This window comes from Rhopilema esculentum, chromosome 13 (genome assembly GCF_057945365.1).
Source record: "Rhopilema esculentum isolate cy_ngs chromosome 13, ASM5794536v1, whole genome shotgun sequence".
Taxonomy (NCBI): domain Eukaryota; kingdom Metazoa; phylum Cnidaria; class Scyphozoa; order Rhizostomeae; family Rhizostomatidae; genus Rhopilema; species Rhopilema esculentum.
Genome location: NC_142827.1, coordinates 11897534 through 11915270, shown reverse-complemented (window position 1 = coordinate 11915270; position 17737 = coordinate 11897534). Strand labels below are relative to the sequence as shown.

Below are 17737 nucleotides of genomic sequence, written 5' to 3'. Positions count from 1 at the left end.
TTCTTTCTTGATAATAGTCATTGCTAAACTGAGTCTCCCATGATATTTTGCATTTTGTAACAATGTTTTTAATACTTAACGTACCTATGCTTAAAACTTATAATAGAACTGCAGTTAAAACTTGGGTATAAGAACCTACATTTTTTCAGTTTTGCCTAGATGGGATCTTATCAAACGAAATGGTAATGATTATTTGGGTGTTAGGTTATTGTATAATTGATCCTTCCAGCCTGGTTTCCATATAACTCTTACGTGTCGCCGACGCATCGGCGCCACTCTAAACCCAGGCCTTCTAGGGAGCCTTTTGACAACAAACTGTGCCTAACGGGTGGGCATGTTGATTGATAATGATTTTGATTGGCTAGTGTGGGTCATGCGTCCATACAGAGTTGCCAACGGGTCGGTGATGTACGTTTCCATTAAAATTTTCAGTCATCGCCCACGTCGCCGACAGAAAAAAGTTGAACTAGATTTAACTTTTGCAGGGCATCGCCGATAAGTCGGCAACAACCTTGTGGCAGTGTTTCCATTTAACTTTCACTCGTCGATGACCTGTCGGCGATGCATCTTTCTTAATCCTTCAATAGGAACCAATTTTTGGAATTCCAAAGGGGTTAGCAACGCCCAACATACCATTCTTTAATATAGCGGTTCTTAAAAAAGTAGGTTTTTTATATGCGCGTTTTACTGTACATCATCATCTAAAAAATTCAATTAAAAAATACTGTACTTGCGTAGACAACACTTGAACAGTAGAATTTGTTGCTATGAAGCTTGCATTTGGACAAGGAAACTGAACAAGGAAATTGGGGTATCCATGCGTTAATTTCTACAATTATATCGCTTACTGCTACAAACTCATGGACGGTTGCAAAAAAGTTTCACATCTGCAAGAAAAATACATTTCTTTAAATACCAGCAAGCTCGATCATTATGCGCCTTTTTGAAAGGCAGATGATATAAGGCGGCAAAAAGATAAAAACGGGTAAAATGACAGTGAAACTCTGATTGAGGTTTGAATAGGAATTCATGCTCCATACTTTACAATACGATCAAAAGCAACCAAAAATACTTTGACAAATACAAACTGCAGATACTGAAGACTTTTCTTGACATAAATCATATTAAGAAACCACCTTCTCTTAGAATAATGCGCTGCAAGTGTCTCGACCCTATCATTCATTGCTTTGATACTGTTTCTACCAAAACTGCGTGTATTAAGTGATAAACGGTGGCAACAACAATCTAACTTTCGTGTACACTATATCTGGTTAAGTGAATTCTGAATCAAGACAATTATGTTGCTGGCAAAAGCTTGATAAAGGCTGTGTTTCTTAACAAACCCCAATATTTTTTCCAATCTTCTACACGCAGATCATATGAAAATCATTTTGCCTTACAGTAATATTTGCCATCTCAATTTTGTTCATTGGTTACTTCTATATGAGACTAAGATCCGTTTTCTTCAAGCCTAGGGTGTGGCAGATTTTGCAATGTAAATACCAAACTCCTTCAGGCAGCTTGCACTTGCAGATTTAAGACTGATCCCCATATAATCGGAAAAGCTTTTTTTTTCTGCAATGGTGCTACGTCAAATTGCCGTATCACTTCAATTTAAGATTGTTAGGTTTTCGATGCGAATCAATGAATCATTATCAAATATAACTAAAACATACTCCCAGTCAGAGTATGTTTTACAAACAAGTAATGTTGAATTGATGTTCTTCACGTCATATCATTATGCCATATTAGAATTGCTATAACTCTTCCGATTGATTACCTGGTGGCCAATAAGGTTTCGTAACTTTTACTATCAAATACAATAACGGAAATAAGATGAAAATTCCACTTACTTTCAACAATACTGAGTAAGGCAGCAGCTGCCGGTGATTCTGGTCTCTCTGAGAGAAACGACAGTCCATCATCACAGCTGCGACCTAGAAAACAATAAGGTAAACTTAATAAAACTTGGCAGACCTGCTCAGGATAAACATGCAATCAAAGTAATGACCATGTTATGGCATGAGGCATTGCAAAAGTCACTCATCAGTTTTTTCGAGTTTTTAAATCATTTACGAATAGAAGTCAAAATGTTGCAGAAATTTGCATAAACAGGGAATGACAAGTACTGTGAAAAAGCTCTACCTATGCTAGGATCGAGGGCAATTTTTCCCAAAAGTGGTACATTCAATACTTCTGCCATCTTGCCTGCTCCGCCAGTTGTTGGTGGAAAAATCTGTGACTGTTCCTAGCATGGAAAAACAGACAATGTTGGAAATGGTTGCGTTTAGGAAGAGCTCATTGGTTAAAAAATTGAAAAAAATCGATAAAAATTTAGTTCAATGGAATCAATTTGATACAATAACAAAACGCATAAACAGAAATTGCACGAGTCTAAGTTCAACGTATGGGACCTAATGCAAGACCACTGTATATGGCATAGATATTGTTAAACGATGACAGTTTGGAACAGTGGGGATAAGATGAAAAATGATGAAGAGGTCCTTGGAGGAATGCTTCGATGTTTATTTATCTATATATTAAAATATTGCGTAAGCTTAATACAAAATGTAAAAAGTGTACCTTACAATTGGGGCATATGAAGCCACTCATATTTTCAATTATACCTATGATTGGTAAACCCAACCTTGCACAAAAGTTCGCTTCTTTTCGAACATCTTGTAATGCTACCTCCTATTAAAAAAAAGAAAAGAATTATACATAATTAAACAAGATTACCAATTGAAATTATGAATTAGCGGCAGAACAGTGTACTCAACCACAGGCAAGAATTCAGCTGCCTCTAATACTTAACTTGGCAACGGCTTTCTCTACCTATCCACCCGCTTCGAATCTTCATTTTACTTTCGCTCACTAATCACAACAATAATAGCACTCGTTCGAGTCTCTCACAACTCAGATGCTATCAAAACATTGACTGTCTTTGAAATCGCATCATTTAGACATGGCACTCCTATGACAGATCTAAGTATGTTAAAAATAAAAGTAAAAAAATAATTTAAACCTGGGGTGTTGTGACTAGTATAGCGCCATCAACACCTGCAAGCTTGAGATACTGCGCAACAGATAAATGCTCATCAGATGTACCAGGTGGGGTGTCTATCAAAAGATAGTCCAGCTGACCCCAATCAACATCGCATAAAAACTGCTTTATCAGGCCTAGAAAAATACGAAATATTAAGAAGCAACAAGAAATAGAAGGAGCAACAAGTTTTCTTGGTATCGGAAATATAGTTGGGAAACCTAGGAGCCGAAATCTATAAATTTAATTCGCACTTTTCAACACATTTGCGATATTTAACGAGTTAAACACGGCTTGAAGTAACATACCGAATAAAATTTCATCTATAAAATGCTATTTAAAGGAACGTCATGAGTTAAAAACGTTTTTTTACAATCAATATGTACAATACAAAATACAATACACGAGATATGTACCATTTTTACGTGGGCCCCTCCAAATGACTGCTTCTTCTGGACTGCTGAGCAGGAAGCCAACAGACATCAACGACAAATTATCTTGAACGAACTGAAATGATGCACAACAACGATATATGAAATAAAGCGTGTTCAGATATATCAATTCATCATACAAAAATGCATGATCAAGAAAACGTTAACCCTTACTTGCGGAGTTGAATAATGGTGGTAAAAAGTTTTATTCTCACGGCCCTGGAATTTCAATCAACTGGAATTTCAAATTGTTCTCCTGGAATTAATCTTGAGCTAAATCAACCAAATATTAAAGTTAAAAAATGACATATATGTTTAACAAAAAAATGAATCTAGCGGGTTTAAATCGTTCTTGTCAAAACGCAAGCAATGTTGTACGGTAAAAAATAAGGTTTCCAAATTAAGCCCATAACTTGCGAGGTCCTGTCTCAGACCACTTTTATGCCTGATTTAAAAGAACAATCTTCTGTTCGAACTTCAATATCCAAAAGTAAAAATATACGCTAACGCTAAAAATGTAAGATATACAGGAACAAAGCAATACGACGACGAGAATCCAATGTCCAATGTCTAACACGGAACGGAACGTACTGAAAAACCTCACCAGACGCACGGACATCGTCATCAAACCCGCCGACAAGGGATCAGGAGTCGTAGTCATGGACACGAAGTTTTACATAAACGAATGCAACAGACAACTGAGCGACAAGACTTTTTACATAAAACAAGACAAAGATACAACCAACAAAGTTACGAGAAAAGTGACCAATTACTTACGACTGATGAAAAACGACAATCACATTAACGAAGAAACATTTACCTACCTAGCACCCAAACAACCAACATGCTCCAGATTCTACATTCTACCTAAAATCCACATCGACCGCAGCAATCCCCCTGGTAGACCCATTGTCTCAGCTAATGGCCATCCCACAGAGCACATCTCAGAATACGTTAGTAACATCCTAACCCCACTGGTCTCTAAACTGCCATCCTACATCAAAGAAACCACACATTTTCTCGACTCTATCTCCACACTTCCCAACGACTCTCTCCTTGTCACCCTTGACGTATCATCCTTATACACCAACATCCCTCACACAGAAGGTATCCAAGCTGCCAGGTTACACCTTGACGAACGCACCTCCAAAACTCCACCCACAGAAACTTTTTGCGACCTCATCAACATTATACTGACAAATAACAACTTGGAGTTCAACAGAAACTTTTTTCTACAAAAACATGAAATGCACAGCGATGGGTACAAGAATGGCACCACCCTACGCCAATATCTTTATGGGGGTCCTTGAAACCAATGCCCTTGACAAAGCCCTGCACAAGCCTCTTGTGTGGTGGCATTTCATCGACGACATTTTTATGATTTGGACACACGGACAAGACAAACTCACCGACTTCATCGATACACTCAACAACACCCATCCCACCATCAAATTCATCACAGAACAATCCAAAAAATCCATACATTTTCTTGACGTCACCATTATCTTGATAATGATAATACCCTCTCTACAGATCTCTATGTTAAACCCACGGATACACACCAATATCTCCTCAGCACCTCCGCACCTCTGCACACCCCAAACACACCAAACAATCCATTCCATACAGTCTTGCCCTACGACTACGACGGATCTGCTCCGAAGACGAAACGTTCAAATATCGCACGAGACAACTACTGGAATACTTGACAAAACGGGGTTACAAACCCAAACAGACAAACAAACAAATACAGAAGGCTGCTAAAAAAACCAGACAAGGCTGCCTCAGGACCACCAAACCACGCACTAATCATCGCACGCCATTTGTTGTCACCTACCACCCAGCTTTGCCACAACTATCCACCATACTTAAACAAAACCTTGACATACTACAAAACTCTAACACATGTAAAGAAGCCTTCCCCGACGCACCCATACTTAATTACCGCAGACCGAAAAACCTCGTGCCAAAATTAAAAATACCACACCCAGTGATTCCATAGGTTCTTACAAATGCCACTCACAAAGTAACTGCTATTACAAATGCCAACATATCACAGACGGGACTACAACATTTAATTTTTCTAACACTGACAAAAACTACGACATAAAACAACGACAGGACTGCAACTCCACCAACGTCATATACGCATTACAATGCAAACGTTGTCTACATAACGGAAACAAAAACTGCCAATACATCGGACAAACTAGCAGACAACTTAAAGACAGATTTAACGAACACCGACGAGACATTATCAACAAAAAAGAAGTCAAGTCTGGAGTTGCAGAACATTTTTGCAGCCCAGCATACACCATCAACGACCTTGCTATCACACCACTACTTAGACTTAATGACAAACGAGAGTGTTCGTCGAGCTAAGGAGCAATATCTCATTGGCCTGGTGAACACCCTCACCCCCAAGGGCATGAACAGAACTACCGACCGTTAACTTTACAAAACAACTTATCACCTATCACGCCGCCCTCACAACCCACACCATATTTTCCGTACCCATTATAATCATCATCACTACTATTACTATCATCAACATTCCATTATTCTCTGTTCTATCACAATTATTATTATTCTTTTTTTATATATATATATTCACAGTCATCATTATCATCTTATTGCATCACCCACCACCCTTCCCTCCCCCACTTCCATCATCTCATTTTTTCTCCACTGCGCTGCATTTACACCATTCGACATCCACCAATCCGGCATCACCATCTCACATTTCAAATCCATTCACTCGTTCGTTTCATCTACTCTGATGAAGCCCTGTATGCCGGGGCGAAATATTAGTTTATTCTTTCAATTTAATTTATTTTGAAAATTTTATTTCGTGACATTGGATTCTCGTCATCGTATTGCTTTGTTTCTGTATATCTTTCATAACAACATTCATTACAAGATTCACAGAATCCGGCGGACAGCCTATCCTGCGGTTCTTCCTTCTCACACAATAAAAATGTAAGCCTACTTTCCTCGTCAAAATTATTATCACATGAACGTTAATGAAAGTATAAAAAAGTATAAAAAATATCTAGAATGTCAATCTGGCTCAAAATAAATATGGCTTTTTGAACCAGCCGCCAAAAACACACGCCATAATGATTAGAAGTAAGCAAAAGATCAAATGCATCAAATGTTTAACATAAGGCCTTCTTTCAAATTCATTGGCGGAGATATTACATTTATCAACCAGGGGCATCGTGGCGAATTAATTCTAGAGGGGGCCAGAAAGAAAAAGTTTCCGAAAAATTTCTTTGATTTATTTGAAATAGAAGCATTTCATGTAAGTGTAAAGGGGGGTGAGGCAGAAAAACTCTTAACTTTTGCCTTAGCTGGGAAGAAATTTAAAATACATGTTGCCTTTTTTTCATATTTACAGTGAACGCCCCTGGCATCCGTAGATTAGGACAAGTTACTACCTGTGGCGGCACCATGGTTGCCGCCAAAGGGAAAAATTTTTGATGATCTAATGCTTTAAATTCATCAGAAATCGCATTATTTGAAACAAATTTTAATAATAAAATCTTATCCTTAAATTGAATATCCACTTGGGGAAATCGATAGTTTCGATCGACTTCTACCTTTTTTTACCTTACGCAACATAATTGCATAAATGCACGAATCTGGGACAAACTTTTCAAAAATCTGGTGATAGGCACCAAATTGGTACTGTCCCGGTTTTCAATATCAAATAGAGATATAATTTATACCCATTTTGACAATTTACATAACCAAATTTGGCCCTTGAAGTTTCGGATTTTAACTGGCAAAATCCGAACAGCAAATCATTCTATGGTGGGAATAAGTAAATCCTGAGAAATCATTTTGCTTTGTACAAATCTAGTATTTTCTTTACAAAAGTGAATTGCCTCTCGAATTTTCGGTAAGTACTTTAGTCCAAGTAATTTATGTTACTAAGGCCTGGTTCAAACATAGCAATTCTCATGTGCCGAACCTAAGTCGAGAATTAAGTGCATGAGGGGCGCGACGTTTGAATCAATTTGGTACGGCAGATTTAGTTAGGAGCGGCAAACTAGTTTGGATCGTCAGAGCTTGCCGAGCTGCACGACTCCAGCACGGCACGGTTCAGAGCGTCGAACTTGTCATGTACCGAACTCAATGGCTAGTTATATTTAATTTATTTTATTTTGAAAATTAATCTCATAACATTGGATTCTCGTCGCCGTTCTGCTCTGTTTCTTAATTTCAAACCAAGATCCTTTATGTAACAATCCTCAAACCTATTTGGCGCGACATAATTAAAGCCCTGTTTGCACTAAAACTTTCAACCTGGGTTGAAACTAGGTTAACGTTAACCTGGGTTAGAAATTTTGTAGTGTAAACGCAGCTAACCTGGGTTGAGCCAACCCTACTCTGGAGGTGGGTTGAACCTAGGTTGAACCCAGGTTCTAGAACTTCGAAATGCAGTGTAAACGTAAACCTGGGTTGAACCCAGGTTAACGATCTTATTCGCGCATGCGCCTTTTGAGCCATGAAAGGCGCCAAACACGCCAAACAAGTCAAAACAAAATTCGTCTTGCTCGCTCGTGCAAAAATGTTCTTCAATTTAAAGCAGCATATCTTGAAAATGAACGAAACAAGGCTGAAAGAGGTACACTATGGGGCGACGATGAAGTCATGTCGTTAATCGAAATATGGGCGGACGAAGACATCCAGCAACAGCTAGATTCATGTACCAGAAAGCGTCCTTCACAACGAAGCCCATGCGTGACGAATCTAACCTGGGTTCAACCCAACTTTGCGTTTACACTATACTTTGTTGTAAATATAGTGTAAACGAAAGTGGGTTCAACCTGGGTTCAACCCAGGTTAGCGTTAACCCAGGTTAAAAGTTGTAGTGTAAACAGGGCTTAAGTTCGAAGTTTAAAACGGGAGTCGCGCTAAACATGCTAAAGTGTCGCTCTAAACAGAGTTTGGTTCGGCACATGAGAAGTGCGACGTTTGAACCAGGCCTAAGAGTTTGAGAATTACCTACAGCTCAAGTTTGAGAATTTTTCGACAAAACAATGATTTTTCCGAAAACCCATCAAATTTTGAGGCCACGGCCTCAAGCAAAAATTCAAATGGCAGCTATACATTACATCAATCCTCTAACGGTATAAAACGGTATATTATTAGGTCCACAGCTATATCAAGTTCAGACTAAGGATTTGAGCTTCCAAAGCCTTAACAAATAGAGGAAAAACTGGCAAGATCTGAATTTATAGTACAGAATATTTGCCTTGATGTTCCCGTTGATACCGAGCAATCAGAAGCAGAAGCAACTCCATTTTCTTTGAACTAAATTTAAAATGGTAACAAAGATTCTTCTAAATGCATCGAACTTTTTAAACTTCAAAATGTGTATCTTTTCACTGTTGTTAAGCATATTTATAAACAATACAATTGTACTCACTACTGGAGACCAGCCAGATAAGCTTTGATGTACCTATCAAAAAATATCAAAGCATATTGACGATTATGAAGTGATGTTGTCAAATATTATTAGATTTTCCTCTATGAATTGAAAGCCAGAATTTTTCAAGATCATAACAATTGCATTTGCAGCCTTCTCCTTGACGTTTGTCATGCTTGCTAGTGAATTTGTTAAAGAAAAAGACGCAGATCTGTCAGGGTATCAAACAGGTAGATCATACCATAAATAAAATTGATAAATATTTTTCACCATTTTATCAAGGTTTTACCAAAGAATTAGCTATTAACCATAGAAAGTCTACATTGAATTCAATTATAAGTTCTTCTTGAGAGACTTTTGCCTGTTTTAACAACTGACTTGTCAGTTGATATTTGATATAAATAAGAAACTTCTAAATTTTGACAAAAGTAAAGTGAATTGGCTTTGGTTCTCCAAAATTTTGAACATGTTTACCGTACATACTTTTGTGCCTTTGGATAAAGCTAATACCTTCGCCTACATATGATAACACTATGAAAGATATAAAGATACGTTCAAAAAATCTAGGCTATATTTAAAGGTGAGCTGACACACAAAATTAACTTGACTTCAAATGAAAGCTTATCAAACATAAATACCTGAGACATTATCAGTCTTTTAATATTTAACATTTAATTTTTCCGAGCACGTACGAGATTGCCCCAGCCTTCCGCATAATCGTCACGTCAAAAACACCATGTTCAAATCACTTGAGCAGCACGACAGCATAGAATAAGTTACCGTAATGCCTCGAACAAGCGCCCCCCCCCCCTCAAATAAGCGCCCCCTCGAATAAGCGCCCACCCTAGAGGTGAAATTATTGAATAAGCCCCCCCCCCTCGAACAAGCGCCCATCCTTCAAGTCAATTCACCAAGAAAGATTGAATGACCAACACAGTTTGTTGTAGTTTTCATTCTCATTGTTTGCCTTTCAATCATAATAACATGCTTCAATTGAAAACACATTCATTTTTTAGTCTCTTCCAAATCTATTTTTTAAATAAGCGCCCCCTCGATTAAGTGCCCCCTCGAATAAGCGCCCATCCTGGAGCCTCAAAAATTAAATAAGCGCCCGGGCGCTTATTCGAGGCATTACGGTATTCTTATTCTGCCACGACAGTCTGGAAGGCCATAATTTTATGATTTTGCGGAAGAGTAGGTTGTGGCTCAATTTCTAAAACCTGTTTGGAAAACAGATTATGATTACTTTGCAAATTTTTCATAAAAAGAAGTGCAAGAAAATCGTATGATTCAACACGTTTGAGGCCCTTCCTCCGTCTTGCAGGACCCAGTGTGTGGCGGGCCAACATACCAAATAAAGGTAGCGATAAATATATTGGTAGGATTGGAAATAGAAATGGTAATTAATTGTAATTTTTAGCATTGAAAATCTTTGTAAGTGACATAGCAGTGACATAAGTGACTACAAAACGACTCCTTCGTGTGATCGACTAAATTGTCCACGATGATTTTTTTCTTATTTTCTGGAAACTTATCCTGATTAACTTATATGCTGTATACTGTAAAGATTTCGAATTCAAGTCACTCTTCATACACAATCACATGAAAGATTTTAGAACCTAGTAGAGCTTAAGAACCTAGTAGGATCGAGTCATTATTTGCAGGAAAACAACTTCGTAAAAAATTAAACTCCCAGGCCACTGCACCTCTGTAACTCGGGTAAACCGATGAGTTTGCAAACACAAAATGATGTTCGTGATTTATTTGGATGTAGAAATAATATTTCAAAGCAAGATTATTTTGGATTTATTCGAAAAAAATATACTAGATTCGTAATGAAATGAAAAAATTCTAACATTCGCCGCATGATTTACTTCAGAATTGAGAATATCTTCGAGCAGCTAAAAGTGTCTATTCCTTCCAAACTTGAATTCCCTCCCAACATTATGCAGTACCATAGCCTTTGTACATTTTATTAGCCTCGAATTTTTATATATGTTTGATCAAAGGCTACATAGATCTCCTCGAATAATAACTGAACTAAATGAATTGAACTGACCAGTTCGTGTGTGATTTGCATTCAAGGAATGAAAACATGGTGTTTGTGACGGTACGTGCGCTGGGTCACATGAAATGCCGACAATGGTCGAGCACTCGACGATAATTTCATGACATTTAAAGAGGAAGTGCGTCAAAAAGGACAACAATAATTAACCAAAAACCTGAAATTTAGTTTCCATGCATCGTTTTCTGCATTATATCAAAAAACAGTTTTACATGTCAGTTAACCTTTAAGGGTAATCTAGTAACTTGCTTGCTCTGTTTTTGCTTCTGCTCAGAGCCAATTTATCGAAACAATTCTCATACAGCCATACCTTTATCTTTGACTTAGCATTATGCTGGAATATGTAAAAGTTGTTGACAAGGACATCTTTGAAAAAGAATGTATACTGTCAACATACCTGTTCAAACTCTACTCCAAATATTCTAGGCATTGATGGACCACAGATGTCAATGTCAAGCACTGCAACCTAGCATATCATAAAAGCACTTAATCAATTTCCTTGTAAGTAAATGAAATTAAAGTTTGAGTACACAGTTAAAGGTCTAGTCACCAAATAATCAGAGGATAAAGACAAAACAAAAATCATCCTAGCTTTAAAAGCATGGTTCCAAATCATGAAAAATCGTTTCCACTATCTTTCTTTCATTTAAATACAGAGTAAAGTGGTTGTCCCCAGAAAAAGATGGAAGTCAATGGAAGATGCTTGCTACAAAAACTTGTTCTTTTGGCTGTGAACAGTGCCCTATTTCCATGAACAGTAACACATGAAACCACAAAGGAATTGCATTATGCCCTTTGAATACATTTGTAGTTCAACTCATTGTGTTATAATTCATTTGAGAGTATTCGTATCATCATGTCTCAGTTAGTAGTCGATTCTATGCATCAGGCATTAAGGAGTTTGGACTGCTGGAGAAAATTTACTACATAAGGCTGATCTGCTGTGGTACAAAATGTTTTGTGGTGATTATGGGTAGGGATGATTATGGATATGGGCAGCACTCTGGAATTCCATGACCACCAGTAACAGCAAGTTTAATATGCCATATGCAAATGAAATGATAGTTTTGGCTTTTGAGGTTTTGGCTAGCAGAAATGCTGATACCTTTGCATAAAAAAATCAGTTACTACTTTTGATGCTGTACAGGTATTTGATTAGATTTGTACATAAGGTGACATGCAGGGGCAGATACAAAAACAGTTGATGGTCGCACAATAAAACTACTCAGCAGGTGGTTTAGGGGGCCTCCCTCGTTCAATGGTGGAGCCATGACGGGGGCCCAGCCGCTGGGGACCAGAGCAACTAGGTATGAGCAACTAGGTATAGGTAAGGCAAAATGCCCTGAAATTTATCGTGTCAATTTTTTCAACCATAAAAAATACAAAAAAATAATACCACTTGGCTCAAGAAGGCCATCTTCATTTTTGGCCTGAAATAGCATTTGAATGTGATTTGTCTCGCTGAGCAAGACTGATAAACTTTGATTGATGAAAAGCGGCAATTGGACGTCCTTCTCTCTAGGAGCAGAAGTTGTGACACCAATGAAGTTCCTTTGTCTTGCAGTAATTGTGAGGGTGGAGCTGCACTGGGGAAACTTTTCAAAGTTTAGCTAGCTTTGAAACATTCAAATTTTTCATTTCATTAAAAAATTCAGCCTTTATAAGCTTTTCAAATTTCTCCAGCAAATCCAACACACAGTTGAAACAGAATATATTGAGATCCAAAAGTTTACACCCTCTGTGCACCTCTTCTGAATAGATAAAGGAAATTTGGAATCTTCTCCTTTCCTCATCCACTTTCTTCCCATGCCAGCAGAATAATCTAACATTGTGTTTACAGACTTTTCATGCTGCACAAATATGCAAAAACTTGAACAGTGATTGGAGAGATATGGTAATATTTTTGCATAACAAAGGCCCCTGCATAATTGTGCAGCATGCACAGCATACTAAAAAATCCTGTGCACAGTCTAGATTGATCTTTAAATTTCTTCTATATTGAATTAAATTGTAGCATTGGGCATGAGAACAATCAAAGTTGGTCCTGTGTTTACAAAAAGAGTTAAATGTATTAGCTGTAAGGAGGGAAAAAAGACTATGGTAAAAATGATTGTCTAATATTATTGGCCTGAAGGGAAAATTCAATTCTGAAAATCCTTTATCAAGGAGATCCAACTTATGCAAATTTCATGGCATCTACATATTTAACAAATAGAAATCTACAAATGATAATCTGATTTTAAAAAAGAGCCCAACACTGTTGCCACTGTATTTTCAAAACATTCAGGTTCTTTGATAGGTAGAATCCTATTTTGTTTCTAAATGAAAGCAATACCTGAGTCTCTTCATTTGAAGCAAGAGCACGCGCCAAGGATGCAGTCAATGTGCTTTTACCCACACCACCTTTTCCAGACAGAATAACAATTTTGTGCCTCACTTGTGATAGCACAGCATCAATCTTTCCAATATCTAAATAAAAAATATAAGAGAACGTGGCTGAGAATAAGATAGAAATGATGCAGAACAAAGATCCAATCGAAATTATGAAACCATAAATCATATCTTGATAAAACCTGTTTGCAAAAACATCGAACGTATAAAGGCTAGCAATTTGTAACACTGAAAAATCTGAAAACTAAGTAATTGAAAAGGTGTCTCAAAATTACTTTTTTATTGAAAATTGACTATGAACCCATTTGGAAACTGGCAGTTCAGCCTGTGACATTTATAATCAACTTTAACAAGCAGAGGGGAGCAGAAGCAATATGGGGTTGCCAGCATTGTATAAAGAACATGGGGGTATAGCAAAAATTAAACAGTTAAGAAATGGGTCATCATTGCTCCTCATTTTATTCAGTTTTAGCCCCCTTCCACTTTTCTCGAAGCTCTGCACTGCCTGGGTTGCCAATTTGGCAGGCAGCATGTAGGGCAAGGTGGCTTAAATCCCGAAAAAATGTCAAATGGCCCTCTTCCAACACCATTAAATACAAGTTTGTCATGGCTCCATTCTTTTGTCAACTGCAAATAAACAAAACTTCTTTATCCTCTATCAGAAAAACTCTTCCATGAATCAGTTAATAACAATAAAGGCTGTGTTGATACTTAAAATCTATAACTGGAATAATCTATTAAAAGAATAACAGGATGAAAATGTGAAGAAAAACAGCATGTGTGTGCAACTATGGCAGCGGGACTAAAATCCACTTCACATACAAATCCTCACACAGACTAAAATGTTTAAGTTTGAGACTAAAGTCCTGATATTGTTTTATGACTGCAATCTTCATTTTTATTAACAATTAGTAATCTTACCTATACCAGGTCACATTATTTAAATACTTTGGCATATCTGACTATTTAAAAAACATTGAGTTAAATCCAATTTTGAACACTCAAAATTAGGCTGGAATAAATTAATGCTTTGTAGATGTTCAAAACAATACTTTGAAAAAGTTTAAAAAGTTTCTACATAAGAGGACTTGGCAAAGAATTACAATAGGCGTTCTGATTGTGTAATATGCAGGAGAAATGTCAACCTGGATCAGGTGCTTTACTTTCACCTGTCAGACAGGCTTGTTGATTTGGGCAGCCTTGGCATGCACTAGACTTTCCAGCATCACCACTCTGTGTCCCAGGACAGTCTAAAGAATGGGAAATTAAGGTCAAATTTAAACAGTAAGTTTCATCAATTTCAATATCAAAGACAAAGCCCTCAAACTACCAAAATCATTTACCAAAATGTAAATGAATAATTTATCTCTTTTTGTCTTACACATTTGTCATTTCTCCCTAATGCCATTTATTATGATAATCTCATAATTCTTGGTGTTACATGGAACACATTAAAGCTCCTTTATCAATTTCTATTTCCAATATAGCAGTGCTTATGATTAGTTGTAGTTGTAATCTATTCTGCATGAAAAATTGGTAATAGAGAACTTGAAATGATTCAATTAGTTTGCGTGGATTCTGAATGTCAGAACTTCAATTCTATTCAAATTTGTTTTGAAATGAAATCTTTGCCAACCATAACCTAGAAAAATCTAGAGACAACTTTTCAACCAAACAGGTTGACAAGATGAGAGCTGAAATCCTTTCTAGGGTGCCCTGATTATTAGATTGCATTTCTGGCAACACATTAATCTTAGTTTGTTTCCTGAGTTCTTCAATACATATTATTAATCTTCTTAGTTTATGCTGACTAACATGTTAGCTTTTAAGCCCCGTTAAAACGCTCTCAACATTTCACTGAACATCGCTCAACATTTGTACAGCAATGTTTAATGACGTTTAGTGATGTTGAATTGGGTTGTTGAATCGCTCTCAACAATTCAACGCAACATTCGTTGAGCGGTGAACTTCGGACTCTCAGAGATCCAAGACAAGTTTGGAAGATGAACTTCGGATACTCTTTCACTTTAACAGTAGCTGCCTGATAATTTCCTAAGGTCAGGATATTGGTCTTGCAACATGCTTTGAATTGCTATCTCATCCGATTTGCTTTCACTGCCAACTGTTTCCAAGCGTTTGTCATGGTGTGCCATTCAAATTATAGAATTCAACTTCTCTCAACCTCTTGGTCTGATCTGAAATCTTGACACGCTGAAGCTTTTCTTTGGCACGCAAAATCCAAGTCTAGTGCGCTTGCACCGACTGAACATTGTTGTATGGGGTGTTAAAACGCTCTCAACATCTCTCAACAACAACTTTAACAATAGAAATGTTGAGTCGACCGGCTAAACATTTTTGAATCTGTTTAAACTCCACTCAACATCGCTGAACACTGCTCAACACCACTCAACATCACTAAACAGGGTGTTAAAACGCTCTCAACATTTGCACTCTACAAATGTTGAGCGATGTTCAGTGAAATGTTTAGAGCGTTTTAACAGGGCTTTAATTGTATTTTTTTCTGCACATGAATGCTTGAGACAAGAGCCTACCGCAAAGGTTTAATGGAGGGATATTTAAATTTTTCGAGATAATTTTGCTATAAATAGAAATATTAACAATTTTTATTTTAAATGGCTTTGAAAAAAGCAAACATTTAGTAAACTAAAGCTTTTCGTCTGACACTCTTCAGAGTTTAAAATGTCAGAACATAGATCGAAAACTCTACGCTAAGAAATATATGCTCGCTAAAACACTCTCAACAATTTGACGCAACTTTTGTTGAGCGGTGAACTTTGGACTCTCAGAGATCCAATCTACATTCTAATAGGCAAGCCGCATTGATTGGTCAACCTATACAGTCATGTGCTTGTGTTTCTGATTGGCCTATTTTGATCCACAACTGGGTATATATATTTCTTAGCGTAGAGTTTTCGATCTATGTTCTGACGTTTTAAACTCTGAAGAGTGTCAGACGAAAAGCTTTAGTTTACTAAATGTTTGCTTTTCTCAAAGCCATTTACAAGTTTTGTACCACCAAAAGATTGTTTGAATTTTTATTTTGTGTGTGTGTGTGTGTGTGTGTGTCCTTCAGTATTTAATTTTCCCCTGCTGACAATTTCATGTAAAATATGCTTGTAAATAGTGATAATGAAATGTTGAAGTTGAAGAAGTTGAAGTTGAAGTGTGTTGTGGGGTAATTTATCTGGTACGAGGCTTCTCTATGCACTGCACGTCCGGCGAAAGCCATGGCCCTCACTTTTCTGCAGAGCTAAAGGAAAATTTTAGGCAAAAGTGGAAATAAATGTAGTATAGCATTCTGTAAGTAACTGTGTTTAGTAATCCCTTACATATGCCTTTAGATTTAGCTTGGTTGATATGACTTTACCATAGAAGACATATATAAATTTGAATATGGGAAATAAGATCAAAGAAATCGGTCATTGTCTAAGTTGTACAACAAGAAAAAGCTTGGCTTGAGAAATAGATCGAGAAACCTGATCCAGAATAACTTGGTGCCAGCACAAATTGACTGAGTTTCGTTTTTTCTATTGCCTAAACGTGGCTCACAAGGTCTATTTGTTAACAACAAATTTCTCAGGAACATTGCAAAATAAGAGAAATTGCTAGCGAAAGGGAAAGAAACTGACGAAAAAAAATTTTTTGAGAACGAGAGAAAAAAAAGGGGCAGATTTGTTCTAAAAAAGTAAAATCAAGAAAACTTCAACACTTGATTGTATCGATAATCCATTCCTACTAAAAAAGAAAATATAGACGCAATTGTAAATTCTATTAAGACTATTTTTGATTTTTGTTAAAAGCACCTTTTTTCCGAAATAGTTAAGATCAGATGTTACAAAACAATATCCCAAGTGTATAAATTGCTTAATTTGCTTTTATTTTAGTTGATAGTTTTCCTGTTTTTGTTAAACTTGTACATATTGATTAAACAAAGCTTAAAGATATTGCCTCGGATTTTCCTTCAGTATAAGTCCATTTTAGATACTGTCTCTGGCCATCCCTAAAATACAATAATCCTAAAATTTTCTTGCCTAACCTAAGCCCTTTCAAGACCTTCCATATAGGCATACGTAAGGGATCACTTTCAAATACGTTTCGCCGGCCCTGCGCTGTGCCATAAAGTATAGAATTTTGAGGATTAAACGAATGAAATTTGTTTTTCCAATGTCCTCTTACTTTCTGCTGCGTTTTCTGGAATATCTGCCATCGGTATACTTTCGATTTCTCCGGTTTTCGTTTCTATAGTTATGTTTGTTCACAGTTCATGTGTTTGTTCCATTCATATTATTGCAGCCTCTTTTGGACGACAAATATTGGTCTCGATTGCGGTTATTTGAAAATTGGGAGGT

At 37.0% G+C, this 17737-nt stretch overlaps 1 protein-coding gene across 1 annotated transcript; it reads right to left on the bottom strand.

The window, feature by feature from the left end:
* On the bottom strand, positions 1–17737 carry LOC135692114 (cytosolic Fe-S cluster assembly factor nubp1). The gene is made up of 11 exons (XM_065210150.2): positions 17565–17737; positions 14513–14617; positions 13312–13445; positions 11374–11442; positions 8912–8944; positions 3460–3550; positions 3026–3180; positions 2584–2694; positions 2146–2248; positions 1854–1937; positions 1–887 (listed from the first exon to the last, which is right to left on the bottom strand). The coding sequence occupies exons 1-11, from the start codon at positions 17593–17595 to the stop codon at positions 859–861; spliced, it is 945 nt and encodes a 314-aa protein (XP_065066222.2). The 5' UTR covers positions 17596–17737; the 3' UTR covers positions 1–858.